At 39.7% G+C, this 26,811-nt stretch overlaps 2 protein-coding genes across 2 annotated transcripts in view; both read left to right on the top strand.

Annotated features, from left to right (window-relative positions):
- Positions 1 to 26,811, top strand: part of LOC311042626 (scavenger receptor cysteine-rich domain-containing protein DMBT1-like) — a 93,277-nt gene that overhangs the window by 6,690 nt on the left and 59,776 nt on the right. The window lies entirely within an intron of this gene.
- On the top strand, positions 470 to 6,158 carry LOC311038705 (uncharacterized protein; the record flags this gene model as incomplete). Its single annotated transcript, XM_084048275.1, has 7 exons — positions 470 to 737; positions 2,115 to 2,387; positions 2,492 to 2,536; positions 2,660 to 2,698; positions 3,204 to 3,380; positions 4,433 to 4,476; positions 5,338 to 6,158. 7 exons carry the CDS (start codon positions 470 to 472, stop codon positions 5,737 to 5,739), a joined length of 1,248 nt encoding a protein of 415 aa, XP_083904401.1. The 3' UTR covers positions 5,740 to 6,158.

The raw sequence follows: 26,811 nt of genomic DNA, 5'->3' as shown, positions 1-26,811 counted from the left end.
GCAGAGGTGAGTAGGCTACTATTGAGAGCTTTCTTCACAAAATGTGATTAATTAATGTTAATCGTTCAGATCAATGTTACATTTTCACAACAGCATTTAATCAAGCTGAAAAATTAAGCTATACAATTAAAATAAAATTAAATATTAGAGTAATACCATTTCTAACGTCCGTCTATGTGCTGCTTGATATCTCTTTCAGTATTGTATCTTACTGTACACACCATTCATGAAACAACACCTAATTTAATTGGTGGTGTGGCTAATTGATGTATACTTTGTCGTATGACGGTGTCGCTCATGGCAACATTTTTGGGGGAGCGACAGCATCACACGACAAAGCATAAATCAGGTTTCAAAAACTAGACTTCATTCTTATAAACTCTGATTCTCAACTTTATGTCCAGGGTCTGTAGCTCCTTCTCAATAAGTTGTGGCAACTCAAGGAGAAGATGTACGTCTACCGTGTTCCATGACAACGAAAACAGGCCTGCAGAACTACAGATTACAACTGACAAAACACACTGGAGGTCATTATGCTCAGCCCAAGGTCATCCTGTCCAGTCCCAAGAGCCCTGAATTCCCTGATGGAGAGAATGTGAAATGGAGAGCCGATGATCAGGGAGGCATGTCTGCATTTCTGACAGCGGTAGACAAATCTGATGAGGGTCTGTACCGCTGTCAGATATGGAAAGGATGGGACCTTGTATTGGACCAAAATATCACTCTAAAAGTGAAAGGTAACATTATGCAATCCCCCCTTTGTGTATTTTCAATTCTTGAACCCTATATATAGTTGTTCCCCAGCTCTGCTAGTGTACAAAGTTGGGGAATCCCATACTGCCATCAGGGCTTAATTTAGACTAGAGATAGAAATACAGAAAACCAGAAGTAGTAGAGTACGTGAGTCAAGTTAGTTACAACCAGTGGTGGAAAGTAACTAAGTACATTTACTCAAGCACTGTACTTAAGTACAATTTTCAGGTACTCTTACTTTACTGGAGTGTTCTCGTCTATACTTTTTCTATTCCACTACATCTCAGAGGCAAATATTGTACTTTTACCCAACTACATTTATTTAAAAACGTTTATCGTACTTTGTAGATTTTGATTATTATTATAAAACATACATTAACAACTTCAGCCCTATATACATTTTGGCTATTTGAAAACAATCACAATGCATTGCGATGCAACGCGTTGTGAGCTTGTAGATCGGATATTTTCAAAAGATTTTTATATATTTTATACATTTGAAAACCTGTGTGAAATGGCACATTCTGCATAATGAGTACTTTCTACTTTTGGTACTTTGACCCATTAAGACCGGGAATGCATCCGTGTCATTTTATATTTATTGGGCTATAAAAAAAACAGCAGATCTACAAGCTCATAGCGCGGCACCGAGTGCCACGCTATGAGCTTGTACATCTGCTATTTTTGATAAATCATGAAATGTTTAGCAATTCTTTTAATATATATATATATTTTTAAAGCAAACATTTTTAACTCAAATCTTTGCTTCAGGGTGGTCCTACAAATGTCTTCTAAATCCTAACAGTTTTTTGAAAAAACTTACGTTGCTATAATCAGTGGTTCTTTTTTTTTCATGTCAAGGACCCCCAAAACTATATGTATTTGGCCACGGACCCCCATCTCAAAATATGTTCTTCCAGGGACCCCCCAGAAGCGAAGATTTGAGTTACATATGTTCTCTTTAAAAATGATATAGGCTATATTCAATGATTTGCACAAATTCTGACGATTTTTCAAAAATAGCAGATCTACAAGCTCATAGCGCAGCACAGAGTGCCACACTATGAGCTTGTATATCTGCTATTTTTTAATAGCCAAAGATATCTTAAAATGACACATACATGCGTTCCCGGTCGTAATGGCTTAAGTACATTTTCATACCAATACTTTTGTACTTTTACTCAAGTAAATTTTGAATACCGGACTTTTACTTGAGCAGAGTATTTCTACAATGCAGTATTGATACTTTTACTTAAGTAAAAAAATGGAGTCTTTTTTCCACCACTGCTAATGTTTGCCTACAGTATTTTCGCAGAATGTTCACATATTCTTGCCTATTTTTGCTGAATGTTCTCTTTCAGAGTGCAACACTCTCAACCCAGTAAAGGCAGCACGCAATTCAGTGGCCACCCAGAATTGTCTGAATGACACACCTGGACACCACCAAACTTTCTCCTGGGCATTTTTGAAAGGAGGCAAAGAGGTCAACATTCTGGAGGACAACAAACGTCTCAACGTTACTGGAGCGTCATTAGTGATTTCTCCTGTGAAGGACAGTGACAGTGGCTGGTACAGATGTAAGTACCTGGCTGGACAAACACGGCGCTGCTCTGAACGCCTCCTGAAGGTTCAAGGTGAGACTCAAAAACTGTGACTTGTTGCTGTTTCTATCAGTAATTCATAACATCATTCATTAATTAATTATGTCATTAACCTATATGGCCTTTTTATACAACAGATGCCGTTATCACAACAACTGCTTTGGTGCCAGAGATGACTCAAAGTCAGTATTTTAATGTTATGATCTCACACTGCAATATCCTCAGTGTTCATTTATAAAGCTTCAATTTGTAACCTTCATGTCATTAACCTATGTCCTTTTTTTTTTTTTTTTTACATACAACAGATGCCGTTATCACAACAACTGTTTTTGAGACTCTTCAAGGTCAGTATTGTAATGTAATCTCATTCTGTATATCCTCAGTGTTCATTTAAAGCTGCAATTTGTATTATTATGTCTTACCCGGGATTTGAACCCCGGTCTCCTGTCTGAGACACCACCCCCTCCCCCCAAAAAAAACAAAAATAGAATAGACCAGGCTAGATATTGCGCTTATAATGTTCAGGCAGTACTACTTGTCAATAGGTGTCCTACCCGACACCAGGTCTACATATCTCTATGGAAGCGAAGGGAAACCACCTACAAACCACTGCAGATGCACTAGTTATATTGTGTTAACAAGCTCTACCATACAGATTGGTTAGAATAACGTTTTGGTCAATACGTTCTGGATTGCTGCTTTAACAAAATGGCTAAATTAACAGTATGGATTTTTATTGTGTACTTAAATAACTCAATGATCTCATTAATGACAAATATATTGGACTTCTGTTGTTCAGAAATGATGACTGTCTTTCTTTTTGTGGGCTTTGAACTTATATCACAACAGTTGAAGCTACAACACAGAATGAACAGGAACAGGAAGGGGAAGTTACCAGTGCAGTGTCCCCCAGCACCAGGATCGCAGTGGCTTCAGTCGTCACCGTGGTTACTGTGATGTTTGCGCTGATAGTGGGAGTGGCAATTTACCACAAACACAAAACCCAGAGACAGTTGCAACAGCCAGGTATGATGACACATCTAGACCAGTCTTATTCAGTTACATTGCAGTGGTTCAAGTGCATTAAAGTACTGTGTAACGTTTTCAATTAAACAAAAGTTGTTTTAGATATACTGATATATTTTTCACATCAACCATTCCACATCAGCAGAGACATACAGTACAAAAAAACTGAAATAAAGTACATTCATACAATTAAGAGAGATATAGAAAACCAGCAGTCGCTGAGTTAGGGACCACTATTTTGGAGGCCACCCACGCTACAGTACCAAGGCTGTGTACAGTACACTAACCCTAGCCGCAAGCAACTCTTAGATACTATTTTTAATATCTGGAATCTAGAGTTGCAATACCAACCCTTGACAGCCTATACCATCCAAACAGAAAAGTCCGATCTGATTGTAGTAAACAACATTAAACTCACCAACTTTGCAGCTGTACGGAAAACTTGAATTATTTTCTATCTGCAAAGGTTTTGTTTCATAAAAATCCACCATAGACCATAGTTATGAGCTACTTTCAAGAAATTCTGTGCAGGTGATAATGTTTCTAAGTGTTAGAGTTTGGAAGCGCTCGTTGGAAATCACTCAACGGTCCTGCGTAGTGCGTACCACCTGTTTCTAAATGTCACATAATGCAGGAGGCAGCAGGACGTTGCGTTGATGAAAAATGAGTTTTAGTGTATAAGTTTAGTGTAATTTAAAGACTCATTATGTGGCCTCTCTACCAATTGTGATGTGCCAAAACAACCAAATTATGCCAGACAAAGACAATTGTTAGCTAGCCTTTCAACTAGCAAAGATATTGTAAAATGTTGCTTGTAACTTAACACATGCAGGGCGGGAACCCCTATTTGTAACTATACCTTTCAGGACGGGAACCCCTTTTGGGGTTCCTGTTGCTATGTACAGTATATACTGTAGCAACATACATTTGTTGTAATTTTGTAATAAATATTTGAAGTTTATCAGAAAACTTAGGTCAGGATTTAGAAGGCGTTTTTAAAATCGGCCTCAGGTCTGAATGACTTAAACTGTGTTCATGCGTGTGTTCCACAGGGTCCAGCAACAGAAGAGGAGCAGACACCACACATTCTGTGCAGGTCAAAACCTTATTCATGTCTTTATTTCTGTCACTACTCTCATATTCTCATACAGCTATTATTAATGCAGAACTAATATCGATAGATACAGTCGATGGAGTTACTACTGTAGTGCTGATAGCAGATAATGATTACTACAACTACTCTACTAATTCAGGCTAATGTGTTGTAGTCTGAATGGTAACCAGAACGGTCAGCACCAATACCTACTTGGCACCATTTGTTTTTTGGAACACTCGGCCCGCTGGTGCAGAGCGTTCCGAGAACCCTCGGCACCGGCGAGGCGGAACACTCGGCCTGCTTGGTGAGAACAGACTACAGCGCTTAATATTAAGTTAGGAACTAGTTAGGCACAAAAAACAGCTAAACGATGGAGGCTCGCAATCTGAAGCGGACTTGAACCAATAAGCGAGCTGTCCGCTCGCTTGGTGCCGCTTCAGCCGATAGGATAGGGACTGAATCGTAAATCATTGCCCCCTCCCCTGGCTCGGGACCCCCAAGACGTCAAACGTTTACTGTCTTGTGAGTGAGAATACGTTGGTGCCAACCATTCTGAGGTCGTGGATTTGTCTGGGCTGAGTAGGTTTTGGTGCCCAGAAATTCCTGGTGCCGACCGTTCCGAGATTACCGGAATTCGCTTGGTGCTAACTAGGTATTGGTGCCGACCGTTCTTCTATTCGTCTGAAGTGCACAATACAGGAGAGGAGGTTACTTCGGTTCATAATTTTCTTTTGCTGTTGAAAGATAGAAAGAAAAAAATAATGTTTCTACATCTCAATATTGTTCATTGAATTATATCTATCCAATAAAACGTACAAGTCTATACAATATTAATAGGCCTACTGTTGTTTACCTCCTCAGGTGGTTAACTATGAGAACTGTGCTCCAGTATCGAGATCAGAGTTAAACTGCTCCTACCAGAGTCTGAATCCAGAGACCATGGAGGACAACACACTGTATGAAAGCATAGACGTGGTTAGTAAGGGTGCTAAGGGTGCTAAGGATGCTAAGGGTGCTAAGGTTGCTAAAAGTGCTAAGGGTGCGGCTGCACCCCTGACCCCAGGTACCATACCCCCTGTGATCCCACCGAACTGTCCTCCAGTATCGAGATCAGAGTTAAACAGCTCCTACCAGAGTCTGAATCCAGAGACCATGGAGGAGAACACACTGTATGAAAGCATAGACGTGGTTAGTAAGGGTGCTGAGGGTGCGGCTGCACCCCTGACCCCAGGTACCATACCCCCCGTGATCCCACCAAATTAATGAATATTAGGGGTCAAAAGTAACAGGGGGCAAACGTAACACACTCAATCATTCTAATCAGAAATAAGCTAGAGGGGTGAGACTTCTTGTGCACATGCTCAGTAGGGTCCTCTCTCTGCCTATGGAACGATAGAATGATCATTTCATCTCAGCAGCTGTTTTCAACAAAAACAGATTTTGAGGTGTAAACGTACATTTTTTTATGTACAGTAGTTTCCCTCTGCTGTCTAAAGTTAAGATGACAGCTAATTTAAACTTACTGTAGATGAATTGTATCTCTATGTTATTGGTCACAAATTAAAGTCAGCAGCCTATGCTAGTACAGGTCTTTCTACAGTAGCTAGAATATGGAATTTCATCATGGTTGGCCCATCGGGGTCAATTGTAACGCAGTGACCGGGGTCAATTGTAACAATGTGTTTCAATGCAAGCAGATTTTTTGTCGGGGATTACATACTTGTTGTTAGTAAATGAACATATTTCACAAAATGTCACTATAGAGTTCAAAGTAAAAATACTTTAAAATAAAAAAATAGACATACATTTGAAAAAACAAAATTGAAATTAAAATAATTTGAATAAAAATACAAAATAATTGTAATTATATATATAAAACATTCTTAAGTAAACATTTTAAATTATAAAAAAATACATATTACTTAGTGATATGCTTTTATTTGAGATATAATGTGTTAATATGACTTATATTTTACAGTGTTACAATTGCCCCAACCACTGTTACAATTGCCCCCATCACGGGGGCAGTTGTAACACTCTGACTTATTGCATTAAAAGTCATATTTTAGTCTTGTCCTTACTAGTGAAAGCTTATAAATGGTATTAGTAATTAGGGCACATATATTTCTTAAGACAAAAGATGACTAGTATAATTCAAGTATTCTGTGAATTATGAAGGAGAATGTAAAAAGTGTTACTTTTGACCCCAATCTCCTCTAAAGCAGCACTATGTAACTTTCCTCTTCTACCCCGGATTTGAACCTAGTTTCCTGCGCAAGTCCTGACATTCTTGAGCTAATAGAGCCTGCTCGCTTGCTCAGGGGACAAATTGAATCTTGACCATCAGGTCAAAATCCGTGTCAGTTCCTGTGTCTAGGTGTGACATGACCTTTGACATGATCTAAATGTTTCAATAGAAGAGCAGGGAGACAAAATACAACCACCCCATATAAGTTATATTGTATTAACATACTGTACTCTACTTTACAGATTGGACAAAATTACATTTTATTCATGAAACTGATGTTGACTTGCTGTGTGTGTGTGTGTGTGTGTGTGTGTGTGTGTGTGTGTGTGTGTGTGTGTGTGTGTGTGTGTGTGTGTGTGTGTGTGTGTGTGTGTGTGTGTGTGTGTGTGTGTGTGTGTGTGTGTGTGTGTGTGTGTGTGTGTGTGTGTGTGTGTGTGTGTGTAAATGACATGGATGGTTTATTATTAAGCAATGTGTTAATAGCATTGTCTTAATTTTTCATGTTGCCAGGTCCCTGCACTTAAGCATAGTTTTGCGCTAGGACAGAAACATAACAGTATATCACTTTATACAATCTGTCTCACAAACTTAATGCTAATTAATACCTGCATTGTTTGCACCTCCAAAACTTGGTCATGCCACCAAATACCTGTACAGTGTGTGTCTCAAAGACAAAGACAATTATTGTCAGTGCTTACGTTCCAAGCCTAGCTGCACTTCTGTGGTACAGCACGCTAAATCTGGACATGCTTTGTTCATTGTTCATTTGATTCACTGAGTAATGCTTATAGTTTCACCATTAGAAGTAATTAAGTAGCATACAATTCTTCTCATCTTCATAATGTGTTATGTTTTATCCTTTTGACAGATATGTACAAAAAAATATTTTTATATCATATATATGCATTTTTGTCAATAAAAACGTTGATCACTGTAATATGTTGTACAGACAGAGTCTATAGCAGTGGTTCCCAAACGTTTTAACTCGAGGCCCAAAAGAGAATTTTGATGTGTACCAGGGACCCAAACTAGTGAAAATAGAGAAACTGACAGCTAGTTTTTGTGTATATTCTTAATTATATTTTGTTCCTGTTTGTTTGAATCACCTATATTGTTGTTTTTCTGCTGGTTTGTGAAGCATTTGTAAACTTAAAAAAAAAGTGCTATACAAATAAAGTTTATTCTTATATTATTACATAACCTAAGTTTTGAGAGATTTTCTTAACCCTTTGACCCCATTGATTCCCGTGTATAATTACATAAATACATTGGAGTCTGTGAAAAGCACCTTGCACGGCCAAGGAGGCAAACAGAGGAAGCGCACATACTCCATATCGAACAATTTAGTGTTCCTGTGAGTTAAACTCTGATGAATGTGTTTTTTGTTGCATTGGTATTATACTACTTTCACTTGCACTTGCATATCAAAGCAAATACAAAATTATTCATTTAATTGAATAATCTAGTTTGCTCAGTTTACTTTTATAGGTTATGCAGAATAAGCATGACATTTTATTGTCAGACTATATTACCAAAACAACTGAAAATCATGACTGTGACCCTCGCAAAGTGACTGTTCTCCACCCAGCATACGAAGGTGGGCCCTATAGTGCGAACACACTGGCTGCACTGTCTATAGCTTTACGACTACGGCTATGTACAATGCAATCTGATCGCAAGGTCTCTCTCATGCAGTGTTGGTCAAAATGTGTTGCATGCTACTGTTGTAGCAATCATCTCTGCTCCTCCAATCATCGTAAAGGTTGCATGTGCATGTTTGTGGTAGACATGAAAGTGGACCTATAGGACCTTCTTTCTGCGGTGGTGTAGAGAACAGCACTAGAGGAGAGGATGTGGTGACATCACGCTAAGTACCAAGAATTGACATGTGCAAGTACCGTAGTCACGCTTCTTTCATGCCGCTTCACTTTGAACATGCGCCCATTTCAACAACCACTGCTATGCTGATGATACAGAGCTGCACATATCCGTCTCACCAGACGACCCCAATGCCCTGCACTGTTCTCACTTCTTGTCTAATGACATTCATCTTTGGATGTTGCAAAGAAAAGATGTAACTTTTTAATACTCATTGAAGGAAAAACAGAGATTCTCCATACTGGCCCCAAATATGAGAGAGAGAGACAAATTACATTCAATGCTTGGATCTCTGGCTAGACAGGTCAAAACAGAGGTCACATATCTTCGATTTAAATTGTAATTCTCATTTTAACAAGGTCACCAGAACAGCCTTTCTTCATTTAAAAAACGTGGCTAAAGAGAGACCCTTTTTAAATCAGAAAGATGCAGAAGTGCTTATCCACGCTTACTTACAAGATCACATTAGTCCAGTCCTGGCGACACTGCACTGACTACCTGTATCTTTTAGAATTTATTTTAAAGCACTTGTTTACAAAGCACTTAATATCTTGTCACCTTCATATATTAAAGATTCCATTACATTTTATGTTCCAACCAGAACACTTAGAGATTTAAGAACTGGAGTGGTATGATCCACTTTCTTGTAGCGGGAGGCATAGACACCATTACAGTAGATTAAGATCTACTGGTGATGAATGCATGGGCAAGTGTTTCCAAATCTTGCTGAGACCGGTCCTTTAATACTTTATATAGTCTTACGGTGATAGTAGGCTGACTTCGTAAAAGCTGACAGTTTTGCTGCTGTGCAAGTTGGGCATATAAAACTGGACCTATAGCAGCTCTTTCTGCGGTGATGTAGAGAACAGCACTAGAGGAAAGGATGTGGTCACAGCATTGGCTGTAGATAGATCACGTTTAGTAAAGACATGACATGCTGCATGCAGGCCTGCCAACCATGGGAAAATGTTTTGAGTACCAATCTCACGCTTTCACGCCGCTTCGCTTCGAACATGGTCAGCGTTGCCCACTGGCCTCAATATCATCCCAAGATAGCAGAAGAATATACTGTATAAGGCTAAAGTGGTTGATGCATGTTTTGTAATAATAATCAAAATCTACAATGATGGTGACTACCGCTGTGACTGCAAAGTCAACTGGGAAGGGTGGTATCGACTGTTCCCGGGGGAAAGCAGTTCCCAGATACTAGAGACATGTGTGAAACAATACATGTGTGGAACTGAGAATCCTGTATGGATGAATCAGTCTCGTCATCCTGCAGTGTCAGATGGAATTGTACAGCGCAGAGTCTGTAGCTCCTATCCAAGCAGATGTTCCGACAGTACCCGATCTCCCATCCATGTGAAGAACTGTAATAGGAACTACTATGTCTACAAGCTTGTAAAGACACGCTACTCTCTCCAAGCCTATTGTGCAGGTACTGTAAAGAGGTCTTGTCAAATTGTTCATATATTATTAATTTATATTATTATATTAAAATAAAGCTTGTTCGGTAGCGTTGAAAGCCTGAGTGCTGTTCACTTTCTCCATGACATCTAACCCTCTTCCGACCAAATCCCTTCCAAGATGGATGACCACTGCCACTGCCATGACCACTGACAAGCCAACACCAGAGGGAGACATTCGACTGGTAAATGGAGGGAACAACACCTGCTTTGGCAGAGTGGAGATCTACTTCCGTGGACAGTGGGGGACAGTGTGTGATGATCTCTGGGACCTAAATGATGCCCAGGTGGTGTGTAGACAGTTAGGATGTGGCAGGGCGCTGTCAGCTCCATCCAGAGCACGTTTTGGACCAGGCAGTGGGCACATCTGGTTGGATGAGGTCGGCTGCACAGGCAGTGAATCAGAGCTTGCACGGTGCTCACATAAAGGTTTGGCATCCCCCAAATGTGGCCACAGTGAAACTGCTGTCTGTGATGAAGGTAAAATGGCAAAATGCCCCATTATCAACCACTATGTTCCTATGGTCTAGTGAAAGAAAAAAAAGAACACAGTCTCTTAGTGTTCACTGTATCCTAAAAACAAAAGCCTGCATGTGTACCAAGGCTAACTGTAACCCCCCCCCCCCCTTCTCTCATTTACAGAAGTCCAGAAGTCCTCCGTCGTTGTGGTTGTGTGTGAGAGTGTGTGTGCAGTTGTGTTCTTGGTGTGTGTACTGTTCATGTACAGATGGAAGACAAAGAGACAGTCTGGAGGTGAGCTAACTTCATGCACATGTACAATACAGTATGTGTTGTTTAAATCCATGTGTTCTGTACCACTGTCATCATGTTGGTGTTGGTGGTTGGACTAGTTTCATGCGACACCTCATTGTGCGATATAATATGGCCTCTGCAGATCTACAAGGGGAATCATACTGTTTTGCCAAAACAAACCAGCTCTCCAAACACGGCCAAGAGACCATGGCAGACAAAGACAAACTAAGCTACAAGCTATGCAACTATCAGATTGATGCAGCTTTAACTTCACTAAGAGTGACTTATTGGTTTATATGTTTATGTGTGTGTCCCACAGGGTCCAACACCAGAAGAGATTCAGACACCAGAAATGTTCTGCAGGCAAAGAACATATTTGTATCTTTATTGCTGTCTGTAGGCTATACTCTCATACAACTATGATTAATGCAGTACTACTATTGATAGATAGATGGAGCACTTCTACCACAGTTACAACTGTAGTGCTGATAGCAGTAGTGATTACTACAACTACTCTATTACTAATTCAGGCAAATATCTTGTAGTCTGAACCTCACATTAGAGTACAGGTAGAATAGAGATTTAGGTGATTTGGGTGAATTATTTTCTTTCACTCTTGAAATGTAGAATGAAATAAGAACATTTCCACATATTGTTCATTCAATGATCTAACAAAAGTTATATTTACTCTATCCATGTATCTATATACATTAATAATACATCAGAGTTAGACTCCACCTACCAGAGCCTCAATTCAGCCACCATGGAGCACAACACACTGTACTCTACAGTCACACCAAGACACTAGTGTACAGTATGTCAATGTCATAGTAGAGTCTCCATTCATCTCCAACACATCTCCTTTCTTTCAAGGTGTGGACATCTTGTTTCTAAGTCAGAGCTTCCTTTCCATGCTTAGAGAACACACCTCTATACAGTGAGCTGTATGCACTAAGACAGGCTCTGTGCATTGTGCATTATTAGCTCAATACAGTTTAATATAGTATAGGCCTATTTGCTTTCTTTTTACATAGTAATGTGAATTACCGATATACTTAAATGTCGTTATTTTATCAACACTTAAAAGCAAGAAATACATATTTAGTTCTTATGCCTTTCTGAATCCTATCAAAATAGCCCTCAACCTGCTCTATGAAATATTACATATTCGTTTTAATATCGCATGTTATTAAATAAAAGATCCTCATATTCATCATAATTCAGGTCAGAAGAATAACTTTCTGATTGATTGATTATAATTGATCGATTGATTGAAAAGTATCTCACATGCTTGTGTTACGAAACCCATTTTAAAGTCTAGGGGAGTGTTACGACCTTATAAGGGTCTAGAGGTTATAAAGGAGTAACATATTTCAAACCAAACCAAGGTCAACTAAAAAGTGTACAATTTATTATTAGGATTAAACTTAATTGTACAAGGGATGAATAAACAGGGAAAGCATACAGCTTCAGGGTGGAAAGCCAAAATACACCCTACCTGAAAAGAAAACAACCTAACCTACACCAAAATAAAAAGTACAATCTACTGTAAACTCCCTAACTAAGAAAAACAGGGACAAAAGGGGGAGCAAAATAAATGGCGGCACACCCCTACCAGCTTCCCTGTTAGGGTTAGGGTTAGGTTACAAATGCACGTAGGGAAAAGGTTTGGAATATAATTAAGTAAAGTTTCCTGTCTAAGATCGGCTGATATTACAATGGTCTATACTTTAAACACTCAGTAAATAAAGTAACCTTTACGCACTAAGCATGAGAAGGTAAGGCACACAGCCAACAGACCTACAGTAGTAAACACAGCTAACAAACAGAAAAGGGTTCAGCAGCACATGGTGACGGATGGCAAAAGGGGTGTAAAGCCTCTCCCAGGATTTTATGCTGGCTGGGCTGATTGAAGAACGAGGCCCAGGTGTGTCTCCAGACACCAAGCCACTCCTCCAATCTCCACTCCACCCTCCATTACCAAATAGGGCACTGCAATCACTCAGAGGGTTAAAAACACAATATGAGGCCACATAGGGCCGTAACAGGGAGTTTGTAAGATAAATTAATTCAATTTAGTTACTGTGGTGTTGAGCGTGAGGTACAAATAATGGGGAGACCACGCAGAGTTTAAAGGAGTAGTTCACCCAAAAAATGACTTATTTTCTATCAATTACACACCCCATGAAGCCTTTATTTCAAGGAGACTCCTTTGTGTCTCCTACCGGATACATTAGGGTCTTTATTATTATCATCAAATTATTGGCTCAGGAATGTGACAAAAAAAAAAAAAAAACATGAATTCAAGGCTTCATGGGGCGTGTAATTGATAGAAAATAAAGGGGCAAAAAGGTATTGTTTTAGTGATCTATGGATCTATGCACAGTATTTACAAGTCAAATATGAGCCACACCCAGGGGATGCGGATGTTGCCAAAATTTAAGGCGCAAAAAGGTATTGTTTTAGTGATCTATGGATCTATGCACAGTATTTACAAGTCAAATATGAGCCACACCCAGGGGATGCGGATGTTGCCAAAATAACACAATAAAGAGCTAGGGAAAACAAATACAGACTGACTAACTAACTAACTAGTAGTGAAAACAAAAGCCTGCCTACCGAACACTTAAACCAAACCAATGTTCATAAATAATACAGTGACAACCACCCCTTACATAGTGTGTTTAAAAGGTTTCTGCCTAGGTGATGCCTATGTACTGTAGAGGCCTCTGTCTTTCCTGCCCCAAGGCAGAATACGGGCTACAAACGGATAGGTCAAATGTTGAGAAGCAAACAGAGTCCTTTAAATAGACACACACGGGCTGACACTGGTGCCTACAAATTCACGCCCACTTTTGAGACAGCGCCGCTACTTGAGGTCCGTTAGAACGATGAAGCTCTCAATACAATCTCTATGAGAGGCATTGTAAAATACTGTAATTTCACTGGTTAACTACTGAGTCTGTAGCGATTTTTTTTGTGTTCTAATAAACTGTCCCATTTGTTTAATTTATCCTTTTTAATGTCCCATATCTTTCATCTCGATATACATAAAAAAGAGATTGAAAACAATTTATCATATTCATAAAAGTTCCTGAATGTGCTGATAATCAGTTGTATTTGTGTTTGGCAGCTTTCTATTCCTATGGGAACAATCCTTTTTGCATAAATATTTAAAGGGAAACCGACAAGACTATGTAGCCTACAGAGGAGATACATATTTTATTACTTTTTTTGACAAAAAAGTATTTTTGTATTTGTCTCCGTCCCTCCATTTCACAAGATGTTGTGAGAAACAATTTGGATGTAGTAGACCCCAATGTAATGAAAGAGTAAGGTTTTAAAGACCTACGATGTGATATGTAAAAAAGAATAGAGCTAGGTGGCAGAGGCTAGACATGTCATGCTCACACTCAGGGAGGTAAGATAGGAGTAGGACACAAAACGCAGAAAAAGCACACAATTAGGCAAAAACTGAAAACTCCTCAGTCTCTCAATCAGGGCCGCACAGAGAGGGGAGGGAGTGAGCAGAATGAGCGGCAAACACACCGGGCAAAGTCACAACAGGGCACACTGGACAGGGAAGGGCACAGAGGGCAGAGGGCCATGATCGTGACAAGACCAAGACATAGAACTGTGTGGGCTTGTAATTGGGCAGATAACTAACTAAGAGCTGTTTATCTGCTTGTAATTTTCTGAATATAAAGTGTTGCACACGATGATGCAGCTAAGGAAGAAAGCCTTCAGTAATTAAGATGGATTCTGTGGTGGAAGATTCACTAAGACCAGATGAATTCTACCTTCTGACCAGTCTCAAAGTACCAAATAAGTTCATTAAAGGCTCTTCATGTACAGGGCAGAAGCTAGTGTGTAGTGAGAGTGTGTTCAGGGATACAGGATGTGAGTACTCTTGTACCAATACTATAGGGCTACTACTATATCCACATTCCCATGCTCAGGTATTCATATAGAAACTAATGTGAGAACTAAAAGAGAACTGAAAACATGTGATGAGCAGGTATAACAGTAGTGTGGGAACAGTGGAACACACAGGTTTCCAACATATGAACAGATAATGGCTAATTTTAATGTTTGGGATCTCTCTGTATTAATTCCGCTTATTATCATATCTGAATGCAGAGGTGAGTATATTGAGTGTGTTTTCTTCACCAAATTTGATAATTTAATATTACGCTCTTTACACACTAGGAGCGTGAGGAATACAATGTAAACTACGCAAACGATAGGAACATCTGCGGCGAGTATTTTGCACCAAAACTATTCATATTGTTGATGCCTCATTCATACAGGTTGATGTCTTTATTCATAGAGGGTGAAACATCGAAATGCGTTTGGAATACAAATTGTGTCACTTAATCGACACAATTATGAAACACAGTTTGAAAAAAAAAAAAAATCGGGGAAATTAATTGCCCTAAAACCAACTGTACTAATCGTTCAGATGTTCAAATTACTGTTTTATCGTGAAGGGGTTAAAGGCCAGTATATAATGACTGCATTTAATCAAACAAAAAATGAAGTTGTTCAACTAAATAAAACGAGTAATACAATTTCTACTTTTTTGCACAAAGTAATGCGCTGTGAGCTTGTATATCTGCTATTTTTTAATAACCAACGCTAAAATCTAAAATGACACCGATGCTTTCCATTGAATGGGTTAATGACCAAGGCATTCACATACAGTACATATTTGTACAGTACTGTTAGGAATGCAGTGTAAATATAAAAGAGTTAGCAAGAATGCACATTTTCATCCTCAGTCCCTGACATCATGTAACAATAAAAATCCCACCCTGTGTGAAGGTAGCGGCGCCTTTGATACATTTTGTCATCGATATGTGTTTATAATGTGTTTATAGCCACGTGTCACGTAAAGCTTGACCAATCACTTTGTTGACGGGTCTGACCAATCAGAGCGTTGACGGGTCTGACCAATCAGAGCGTTGACGGGTCTGACCAATCAGAGCGTTGACGGTGAACACGGACAAAGTCAGGTATAGAGCAGGATCCGCTCTATACCTAAAGGTATAGAGCGGCTAGCGCCGCTAAAAACAACATACCACAGAACGTAAGACAAAATACAAGATAAGGTGAATTTAACTAGATTTCCTTCTTAAAGACTCTGATTCTCAACTTTCTGTTCAGGATCTGTGGCTCCTTCTGAAGAAGTAGTTGAAGCATCTCCAGGAGAAGACGTATGTCTACCTTGTTCTATCACAACCAAAACAGGCCCAGAGATCACATTACTACTCACAAAACACACTGGAGGTAATTGTGCTCAGCCCAAGGTCATCATGTTCAGACCCGAGTCATCCATTTTCCCTGATGGAGAGAATGTGAAATGGAGAGCCGATGATCAGGGAGGCATGTCTACATTTCTGACAGCGGTAAACAAATCTGATGAGGGTCTGTACCGCTGTCAGATATGGAAAGGATGGGACCCTATCTTGGACCAAAGTATCCGTCTAATATTGAAAGGTAACATTATACAATCCTCCTTTGTGTATTTTCAACTCTTAAACACTATACTTTGTTGTACATCAAATAGCAAAAATAGCTGATATACAAGCTCACAACTCATCGTAACATGACTTGTGAGTTTGTAGATCTGCTATTGTAGATTTGTAGAGTTGCTCTCCAACACTGATATTGTTATTGGCGGCCATACAGCTGAATGGGTAGAGAGGCTGCCTGAGAAACATATGGTCCAATATGTTTGAGCCCTGTCTATGTGTTGAGTTGTCCATGAGCAAGAAACTTAACCCCGACGTCCAAATGCTCAGCTGCCTGAAGCTGAATTTCCCCTGTGGGATTGATAAGGTCTAAATTATTGCACAGAGTTATTATTCCGACCATTAGGTTAGTGTGAGGTTAGGGTTAGAATTAAGGTTAGGGTTAGGATTAGGCTTAGGGTTAGGATTAGGGGTAGGGTTAGTTATAGTGGGGTGTAGTCGGAGCAACTGGACGTCGGAATAATGGGCTGTGCCACACCCTGGGGGAATCCCTAAAGTCCATTCTGGCTAGATAACCGGGGATTCATTCGACTAGAAATAGAAATATCGAAAACCAGCATTAGTACAGTAGGCGATCTTAAGAATTAGACTAATTTCACTCACTGCTAATGTATGACTATTTTCACAGAATGTTCACCTATTGTCACCTATTTTTGCTGAACGTTCTCTTTCAGAGTGCGGATCCGGATTCGACCCAGTGAAGGCAGCACGCAATTCAGTGGCCACCCTGCATTGTGGCACAACACCTGGACACCACCAAAATGTCTCCTGGGCATTTTTGAAAGGGGGCAAAGAGGAGAGCATATTTCCATACCTGAACATCAGCCATGCGAACCAACGTCTGGAAGCTGCCGGAGCGTCATTAGTGATTTCTCCTGTGAAGGACAGTGACAGAGGCTGGTACAGATGTAGGTACCTGGTTGGACAAACACAGCGCTGCTCTGATCGCCTCCTGAAGGTTCAAGGTGAGACTCAAAAACTGTGACTTGTTGCTGTTTCTATCAGTAATTCATAACATTCATTCATTTATTATATCATTAACCTATATGTCCTTTTTATACAACAGATGCCGTTATCATAACAACTGTTTTGGTGCCAGAGACTACTCAAGGTCAGTATTTTAATGTTATTGTCGGACACTGCAATATCCTCAGTGTTCATTTAATGCTGCAATTTGTAACTTTTATGTTACAAACCACGGCAATCTATCTATCTATCTATCTCTGTCTCACAGAAGGCCAGAAGTTCTCTGTTCCTGTGGTTGCTGTGGTTGTGGTTTTAGGTGGGAGTGCGTGTGGAGTTGTGTTCTTGGTGTGTGTACTGCTCATGTACAGATGGAAGACAGGGAGACAGTCTGGAGGTGAGTTTCATACACAGTAGGCTATGTGTTGTTTAAGTCTATGTGTTCTGCCACTGTCATCATAGAGGTTGGTGTTGGTGGTTGGACAAACAGATAGCCACTGTTAGTTATCTCTGTTAAAACAGACTTTTGGCAAAACTGTTTCCATTTTGTTTTATTTGGAAATTAGAAAGATGCGCTCCTTGGAGCGCAGATCTCCACCCAGGTCGGGTTAATTGGCTACACAGGGCCCGCAAACTTTGGAAGCCAATCGCAACCACTTGGAATGGAATGAGAAATATCTCACTGATATACCTTAATCACGTTACTATAAAGATAATGTGTACATATTTGTGCAAGTTTGGACGAAATCTGTAGGAAATGTGTTCTGAGGACGACGAATTGGAAATTGGAAAATCTTGTCAGGGGGGAAATTGGCTGAGGAGTTGCGTAATACGTTTTTGGACTACAGTTCAAGATGTTGCCTATAGCCCAAAATTAAAATGGTAAATGGTGCATGTATATACCGCCTTTATCCAAGGCGCTTTACAATGATTGTGCATTACATTCACGCATTCACACACTCATTCATACACCGATGACGGAGGAAACCATGCAAGGCACCAACCTGCTCATCGGGAGCAATTACGGGTTCAGCGTCTTGCTCAAGGACACTTCGACACTTTAACTCAGGGGGTGCCCGGGATAAAATGCCGCTCTACCTCCTAAGCCACTGCCACCCCTAAAAGAACGGGGTGGAGGCGCCAGGACACGAGGAAGCTGTGGGGAGAAATAGAGTTTGTACGAGAGATGGTGCAACTATTCACCTTTGTGGTGTTCCCTATGGGCAGAAGTAAAAGTTTTTTTGGAGGTGCACTCACGTTTGTGAGCTTGTAGATCGGCTATTTTTGGTGAATGTTCCCCCCAGAATAGGGATGCTGGGTTTACATAAAGTTATTTTCAATCTGCCCTAATGGAAACAGATATTCTCATAGCCGCGGGAAGTAGTTTTAGGTTAAGGGTGCTGTATGCGCACCCATGCACGCAAAGTTTCTTTGCAATTTGTAGTTTTTTTCTGGGTTTTTAACTTTTTGGGGGGGTTTTGTTACTTTAATTCGGTTCCAGAACACATATTGCACTAAATCCCCCCCAGATAACGACCAAAAACAACAGGCACATTAGGCAAAAATGTTTTTAATAATTGTATTTATTTATTTATTATTTTTCTTTTTTTCATACATTATTTTCAGGGGGTGCTGCAGCCCCCCCAGCACCCCTACTTCCCGCGGTAATGGATATTCTCTCAAGTTGTCCTTGTGACTTAGTGTATCTTATGGGGAACGTTTTACATATTTACGTATAAGATATGACATAAATGTAAGGTGCTATAAAGTAACAATGTAATTCAGGGGTCAAAAAGTGTTGGGAGCCATCAATGGCCCCAGTGCACAAGTAGGGCCAGCATTAGTTTAGTGTAACTTCACCCGGTGTAATTCCAGCATTAATTGAGTGTAACTTAAAGCCTCATTATGTGAAGGCCTTTAGCAATAAATGAATGCAGTAGTGCCAAAACAAGCCGATGTAACGTCTCAAAACTGGGCTAGTCCAGTTTATAACAAGGGGTATAAAACAGGCTAGCCCACTTCAACTTTGGCCGGCGGGGGTATATTTTGGGCTGTTGCACCTGCTCTCTCAAATACACCCAAGAAACAACGCAAGACGAAGACAAACTTTAGCTATATAAGCCATGCCACTGTGAAAAAAAAAAAAAAAAATGCAGATTTAACTTAAGAGTGACATAAAGTAGTTTAACTATGTGTATGTGTGTGTTCCATGTACAGGATCCAACACCAGAAGAGACGCAGACACCATCAATTCTCTGCAGGTCAAACACGTATTTATCTCCATAATTATTCCTCTACTCTCACACTACAACTTGAATTAATGTAGCGCTAATATCGATAGATAGATGGATGCATGCACTTCTACCACAGTAGAAGACATTAAACATTAATGTGTTTACATAGTATAACTGTATTTGTAACCTGAATTTGTTTGAATTTGGTTGTTGAGGTATCATTAAGATGTTACATTTATAAATATATTAAGGCTACTACACCATATAATCAAGAACAAGATTGATTAATATTTTCCATTTTGGTTGTATTTTAAGTGTTTAACATTTGTTCTTGATACTGTCATGTAAAATATTTTCATGTTATGTAATGTAATTATTTATTTATGTGTGGACCCCAGGAAGAGTAGCTGCTGCTAAGGTTGTAGCTAATAGACCAATTATTTGTTTACCAACATTGAGACTCGATGCACAGGTGATTGTTTCATGCAATCAATTCTCAGCCTGTTGTTTCGGGGTGTGCTAGTTTCAGTACACCCCAACCCCCTCTTGTGTGTTGGCTAGTGCTGCTCGCCCTAGCGTCTAGCGAGACCTGACAGAATGGGTTTGACGCTTGCGCAGTATGACGCTTGTAACCAGTGTGACGTCGTCTGTTAGGGGGTCTATGGGGATCCAAATAAACAAACAAACAAACAGTTACAACTGTATAGTGCTGATATTAGTAGTGATTACTACAACTACTCTATTACTGCTAATTCAAACATATAGTTGTAGGCTGAACCTCACATTACAGGAGTGACAGAAGAGGGATCGAGGAGATGATTTGGGGGAATTATTTTCTTCACCCATGTCAATATTTCCATTCAATTATCTACACTGTATCTGATAAAACATTATATTAAGTCTATCTATGTTTTTAAAAACATAATACTATTGCTTTTACCTCCTCAGATGGTCACCATCACCAATGAGAACAGTCCTCCAGCCTCCAGATTAGCGTTAGATTCCTACGAAACTCTCGATCCAGCCAACATGGAGAACAACGAACTGTATTCTACAGTCACACCAAAACACGTGTACAGTAGGCCTACACTATGTTGCTGTCATAGAGTCATTGATCTCCAACAACACTGAAGAAGTTCATTTTCATCATTTGTATTTTTATAGCCTTTCTACGCCATCCTTGCTTTCATTTCTTCTAGGAAGGACAACTTGTTTCTAAGTCAGAGTTTCCTGTCCATGCTTAGATAACACAGCTCCATGGTACAGCGAGCTATATGCACTATTAACTCAGTATTGCGTAAAACAATAGGACACTTTGGTAGAGGTTTGAGTTGTGTGCTAGTTATCTTGCCATGATGTAGCCACGCCAAAGGAGGGTGAGGTATCAAAAATAGTTACTCCATTGATTAGAAACTGATAGTTCAAACTAGAAAAGGTGCTCCTTGGAGCACAGGTCTCCACCAGGTCAGGTACTGTAGGTTATTGTGGCCTCCTGGTGGCACTATAATAGGCCACTGTGAAAAGGGTGCCATTTCTTCCTAGGCCGTGCACGGCAATCGGACACTGCATTCATGATTTGAGGCATTTTGTTCTAAAAATGTGTTTTGCTAAATTTGACCTGTTGGTGGCGCTACAACAGGCCAATGTTAAAAGGGTGGTATTTGTTCCTCAACATAGTGTGAATGTGCATGGAAAGTTTCACCGCAATCAGACGCTGCATTCATGATTTGCGGAATTTTGTTCCAAACAAGGCACTACTGCAAACTTTAGACGATAATCTTAGCCAATCAGAATGTAATATGAAAAATCAAACAGATCCGTCTTGATCACATGACTATAGAGATCAAGTGTACCGATTTGCGTGAAATTTGGATAAAATGGGAAGGAGTAATATTAAAAAAAATGTTTTACATAAGTCGGCCTCTTGGTGGCGCTATAAAAGGCAGATGTGAAAAATGCAGTGGCAAAGGTTTTTCCTTGGCCTCTAGGCAGTGCGCATACAAAGTTTTATACAGATCGTTGCGGTAATAGGTAAAAACACAAATCGACCTGTTATAGCGCCACCATGAGGCTGATTTGAAAAATTCGAAGTGGCATTTCTTCCTCGGCATGGTGGGAATGTGTGTGCAGAATTGCAGGGAAATTGCATGCTGTGATCATGATTTGAGGCATTTTGTTCAAAACGGACTACTCCTGCAAACTTTGGAAGCCATTTTTAGCCAATCAGGATGGAATATAAAAAATCTGAAATACTGGTTTTGTTTAATGACTAATAGTATAGAGATTTGCGTGATGTTTGGACAAAATCTGTAGGAGTACTGTAAAAAAGTGTTATAGAAAAAGCGGCCTCCTGGTGGCGCTATAACAGGCCCATGTGAAAAAATTGGGCCAAAGGTTCTGAATTGGCATCCATGGAGTGTTTGTGCGCAGTTTCGCTGCGATCAAGCCAACGGTGTCGGAGATGAATTCTCTCGCCATGCCTTTCGACCTGGCGGAGACAAATATGCTCCTTATCGCCCAGAGGGCAGTTGTTTGCATGAATCGAGATCCGCGGCTGGCAAAAGCCAAACAAGTAGCTTATGTGGTACCGACACCTCAGGGGCCTTCAGATGGCATTATGCCCCATAACAGTCAAGGAGGGCCCAGCTCAGCGGCTCAGGGGCCTTCAGATGACGCTATGCCCCGTAACAGAGCAGGGCCCAGCTCTGCAGTTCAGAAATGACTCTAAGAGATGAGGAGATATTAGAGAATGTGTTGGCCACCATAAATGGTGGACTAGCAATCACCTCTCTTAACGCGGAAAGAGCAAATGTAGAGAGAAATATCGAGGAACTAGGAGAAATAATCGCCACTCTTAATGCAGAAAGAGAAAATGTGGAGAGGAATATCGAGGAATTAGGAGAAACAATGAGAGAGAGAGAGCGTCATAGGGTAGTGATAGAAATCAGCGATGATGAAGACAGGATGGAATCAACCGCTAGAAACAGAGATGCTGTGATAGTGTTAATCAGTGATGAGGAGAGTGACATAGAGGAGTTGCAGCAGGGGAGTGAGGAGCACAGGGAGGTGGAGATAGAACAGGGTCCAGAGGCGACACCCCAACAGCAGCAGCTGATAAGGTTGATGTTGCAACGACCACAATCACCAGGCCGCATCATCACCAGGTTGCATCATTCCCTGGTCTACGAGCCTTCCACTCCAGGAAGGGGGAATTCACCTACCCCTCCATCATCCTCCATCATCACCGGACAGTCCATAAGAGAATCAGTTGGCAATGAGGGAGATCAGAGCGATCCTCCACCATATTGTTTCATATATTCATTGTATGGATGCCTTATGCCTAAACTGTGTTAATTTGATGAACTGAGTACTGAGGAGGGTACTTAAAATCTTTTTCTGTTTCAAGCTTGAATGCAAGGGGTTAAAATCGAGATGTGAGAAAAGACAGGGCCACTACAGTGTGTGTGAGAATGACGAAATAGGTTAGCAGTAAAAGAAACAGCTAGAAAAGAGGAACTTCTAGTGGAGGACAGGAAACCATGAAAGCTGGGCGAGGAGCCAAAAAGCAGAGAGAGTGTGACTTTGAGAAGAAAGAGTAGAAATACTCTACTATTTTTAGTCTACTCTCTATAAGAATAGAAATACTTAAAGACAGTAAAAGGTAAATGAAATAAGAAGAGATGGAGTAACAAAATAATAATAAAGTGTGGTAATGCTTACTATATGCTTAAAGATTGTGTTAATCACTAGAAGAAGTGGTAAGGATGAAGTAATCACTGAAAGGAGTGTTAGGGAGGAAAGTATAAAGATAGAAGGTAACGTAGTATTACAAGGGGGGAGAAAAGGCCTTACTAGACAGACTGGGTGTAGCACAGGAATACGCTGACTAGTAATAATAATTAATAAAGGTAAACATCGAGGTTAAAGAGATGTAATAAGTTTAATACACTGATTAGGCTATAGTGGGGTGAAGAGTAAATGCTTTATACTTATATACAGTAAGAGTTTATTTGGGTTAGTTAGCTGACGATATGTAAACTGAGATAAATAGTATAGATAGGAAAATAATGGTCACGACTAGTGTACGACTGTAGATTAAAAGGGTCATGACGCATCAAGCACAGTCACGCTGACCATGGGGTAATAAACGGGATATGGTCAAGAGAGCGTGGGTGGTAGGAAAAATAGGATGGGCCAAAATGCCCTTTATAAACAGTGTTCAGAGAGCAAGTTGTTGAGAGACTATGCGCGCTGTCGTTAGAGACCTGGGGTATGTTAGAGTAATCTCACCATATCACCCGAGTTGGGGAATTAGCCTCTGACTTGTGCAAATATGGAATTTAGATGCTTAACAATAGATGGGGTATAAAAATCAGCCAAAAACATGTGTAACGTGTATTAAACTAAAATATCTCCCAATTTTATGATGGGTCTTATAAGGGGCCTCACCCTTTATAGCCTATTATTAGGTTGTAGTCAGGCGAGGCAAAGATTGTACGCCTTATACCTCGCTCTGCTTTAAAATAGACAACAGGTAGAAGGAAGGAATCTGGATTATTGGAAGGAACTACCAGAAGGTGATAGTTTAGTTATGTCTTGTTTTATCATAGCATGGGAGGGTAAGGGTACCTATGTATTTGAGATCTATTTGGATAGAACTTTAATATTCTCATGTATGTGAGCTTAATTGAACATTGTATTCAATTCTACTTACTTTTACCTGAATTTTCTGCTTAAAGCTTTAAGCAATACTATAATAAATTTTACATTCCCTGCATTTAAAAGAGAAGTTTCATAGAGTTATTTTACACACTTTGGGGATAATTCCCCTTATTTGGTTTATCTCCTTCAAAGAGTAAAAATGTGTGAAGAGAGTGGTGCCTTTGACGAGCCCCGTATTGATGTTGTCATCAATGTTTGTTTATTGGACATACATACATACGGACACACGGACAAAGTCAGATATAGGAGTGGTTGGCACCACTCAAAAATAGATTGATTGATGATTTTATGGGTTACCTCTACCCCACCGTGGGTATTGATTAAAAGGGTTTAATCATTATTCAAGAAACAACACCCTGGATTTAGACATTGTTAATACATTCAGAATAATCAAACCAGTAATCACAATAACTTGCACGCGATTAGTAGGATAGCCAATAGTAACTAAGGTGATTATAGGCATCGAGGGATTAATGGGTTGTTCCTGATCGATGCCTATAGTTGAAAAAGGGTGTGGCACACACACATATACAAAACTGTGCACACACACCCCACTTTGATAGCTGTTTCCGGTTGCAATGTATTAGGCCTACTGTAAATCATCATGGCAAAATAACTACACAACACAACCCAAACCTGTGCTTGCTTGTGTGATATGTCTTACTGTATATAGTAATTTGATTATCATATCATAACATATGTAGTATTTGCATGAATCACATGATTAAAGCCAATACATGTATTATACTATTTACTTTTGTCAATCCAGTAATGTTTTCTCCAGAAATATATCTGTATTTGTGCATGTTTGTCTCTGTAAATGTATGGAGATCATACACAGTTTGAAGAAGTTATGTTTCTACCTTGCAGGGGTCTATGCTCTACTGCGTATATATATATATATATATATATATATATATATATATATATATATATTTTTTAAGCAAATATTTTTTACTCAAATCTTTGCTTCTGGGGGGTCCCTGGAACAACATATGTTGAGATGGGGGTCCGTGGCCAAATACATATAATTCTGGGTGGTCCTTGACATAACACAGTTTGAATATATAACCTAAACCCCCCATGCAAAAAAAAAAAAGAGAGAAACTACGTCATTGTACATGTGGGTAAAATTCTATGAATTGCTACATGTAATAATTTGGATTAACTTCCTGGTAGGTTAATTGGTTTGTTTGAGCTGAGTAGATAATTAGTTTCACTAGGAGATTTGTTTTTAAGGTTCCTGGGAGTCATGGATGTATTAATATTACTGTTGTGCTGATTTGTATTGTGTGTTTTTGCAGAGATGTGAATTTTTTAATCTGCCCCTTGGCCAGTTCCCACTTGTAAAAGAGACTCAATGTGTTTTACTGGTTAAATAAAGGTTAAATAAAAATAAAATAAAATAAAAAATGCTGGCTTTGATAAGGATTTCTCTTAAATAATGAGCAGTAGCCTTATAGTGTGACAGGAGATGCCACTTTTTAGGGTAAATCTCGCTTTATGAGCCAATGACAGGTCCTGAGGGTTTTTCATAAATAAACAACATCGAACACCTTTGGTGTCGTAAAAAAGTTCTGAAATAACATATTCGTTTTGGCATTCGGATTCATTAAGAGATGCAACCTTTCAAGTTAATCTCAGTACGGTACTATAGTCTGTACATCATCTTTGTCATTGTGTTGCAAATACTCAGTAGTCTTCAAGTCTGTTTTTTTTTTGCGTCTCAGTATAGTGTTCACCTCTCAGGTAAAACCACTGGTTGAATGATCATTTTCACCACATCAGGGTGTTAACTAACTCCTACCGCTATGGACCAGAGCTAGTTGTGGGTGAGAGTCCACAGAGATGACTCAAGTCTAAGGAGACACAGACAGGCCCATTGGACAAGTCCTTAATAGAGACACATACACACATATCCTCAAATCACTGTTTTAGACTTTCTCAAAACACTGATACAGGTCAGGGCCATTTCTGGCTACGTGGATAGGGCTCCTGAAGCCACCAGGGAGCGCCTGGGCAGCAACAGCTGATTATGAGAGGAGCTAAGATTTGGATTTGGAACTGATAAATTATAATAATATAGAGCTCAAACTGTCATTTTGTTTTATACATGTACCACTTTTTGTGACTATTTCCCCCCCTACCATTCCAGTGAGAAACAATGTGTTATGAATGAATTGAATACCTAGGACCCCAAAGGAAACAAGACCACAAGGACCTTTTTGGTGTTATCCTTTTAGACAAAGTGTTTGACTGTACTCGTGCTGTTTTTACATTTCTGTCTAATCGAATATTCAATCAATCAATCAATCAATCAATGTAGACCAGAATGTAATGAAAGAGTACAGTTTTACAGAGCTATATTAGGATGGGGTGTATCAAAATGGAGCTGTCATGAAGAGCTGACAGGCCTCTGGAGATATGTATGCCACTAAGACGTATATGTGTGTGGGTCTGTGGGAGTTGCCTGCTTGTCATTTCCTGAACATACTGTAAGTGTTGAAAACTCACATTATGTTGTAATAAACAAGACA

This window comes from Gymnoscopelus microlampas (assembly GCF_963454915.1).
Source record: "Gymnoscopelus microlampas genome assembly, chromosome: 3".
In the NCBI taxonomy this organism is placed as follows: domain Eukaryota; kingdom Metazoa; phylum Chordata; class Actinopteri; order Myctophiformes; family Myctophidae; genus Gymnoscopelus; species Gymnoscopelus microlampas.
This window is presented reverse-complemented; position numbering and strand designations above follow the sequence as displayed.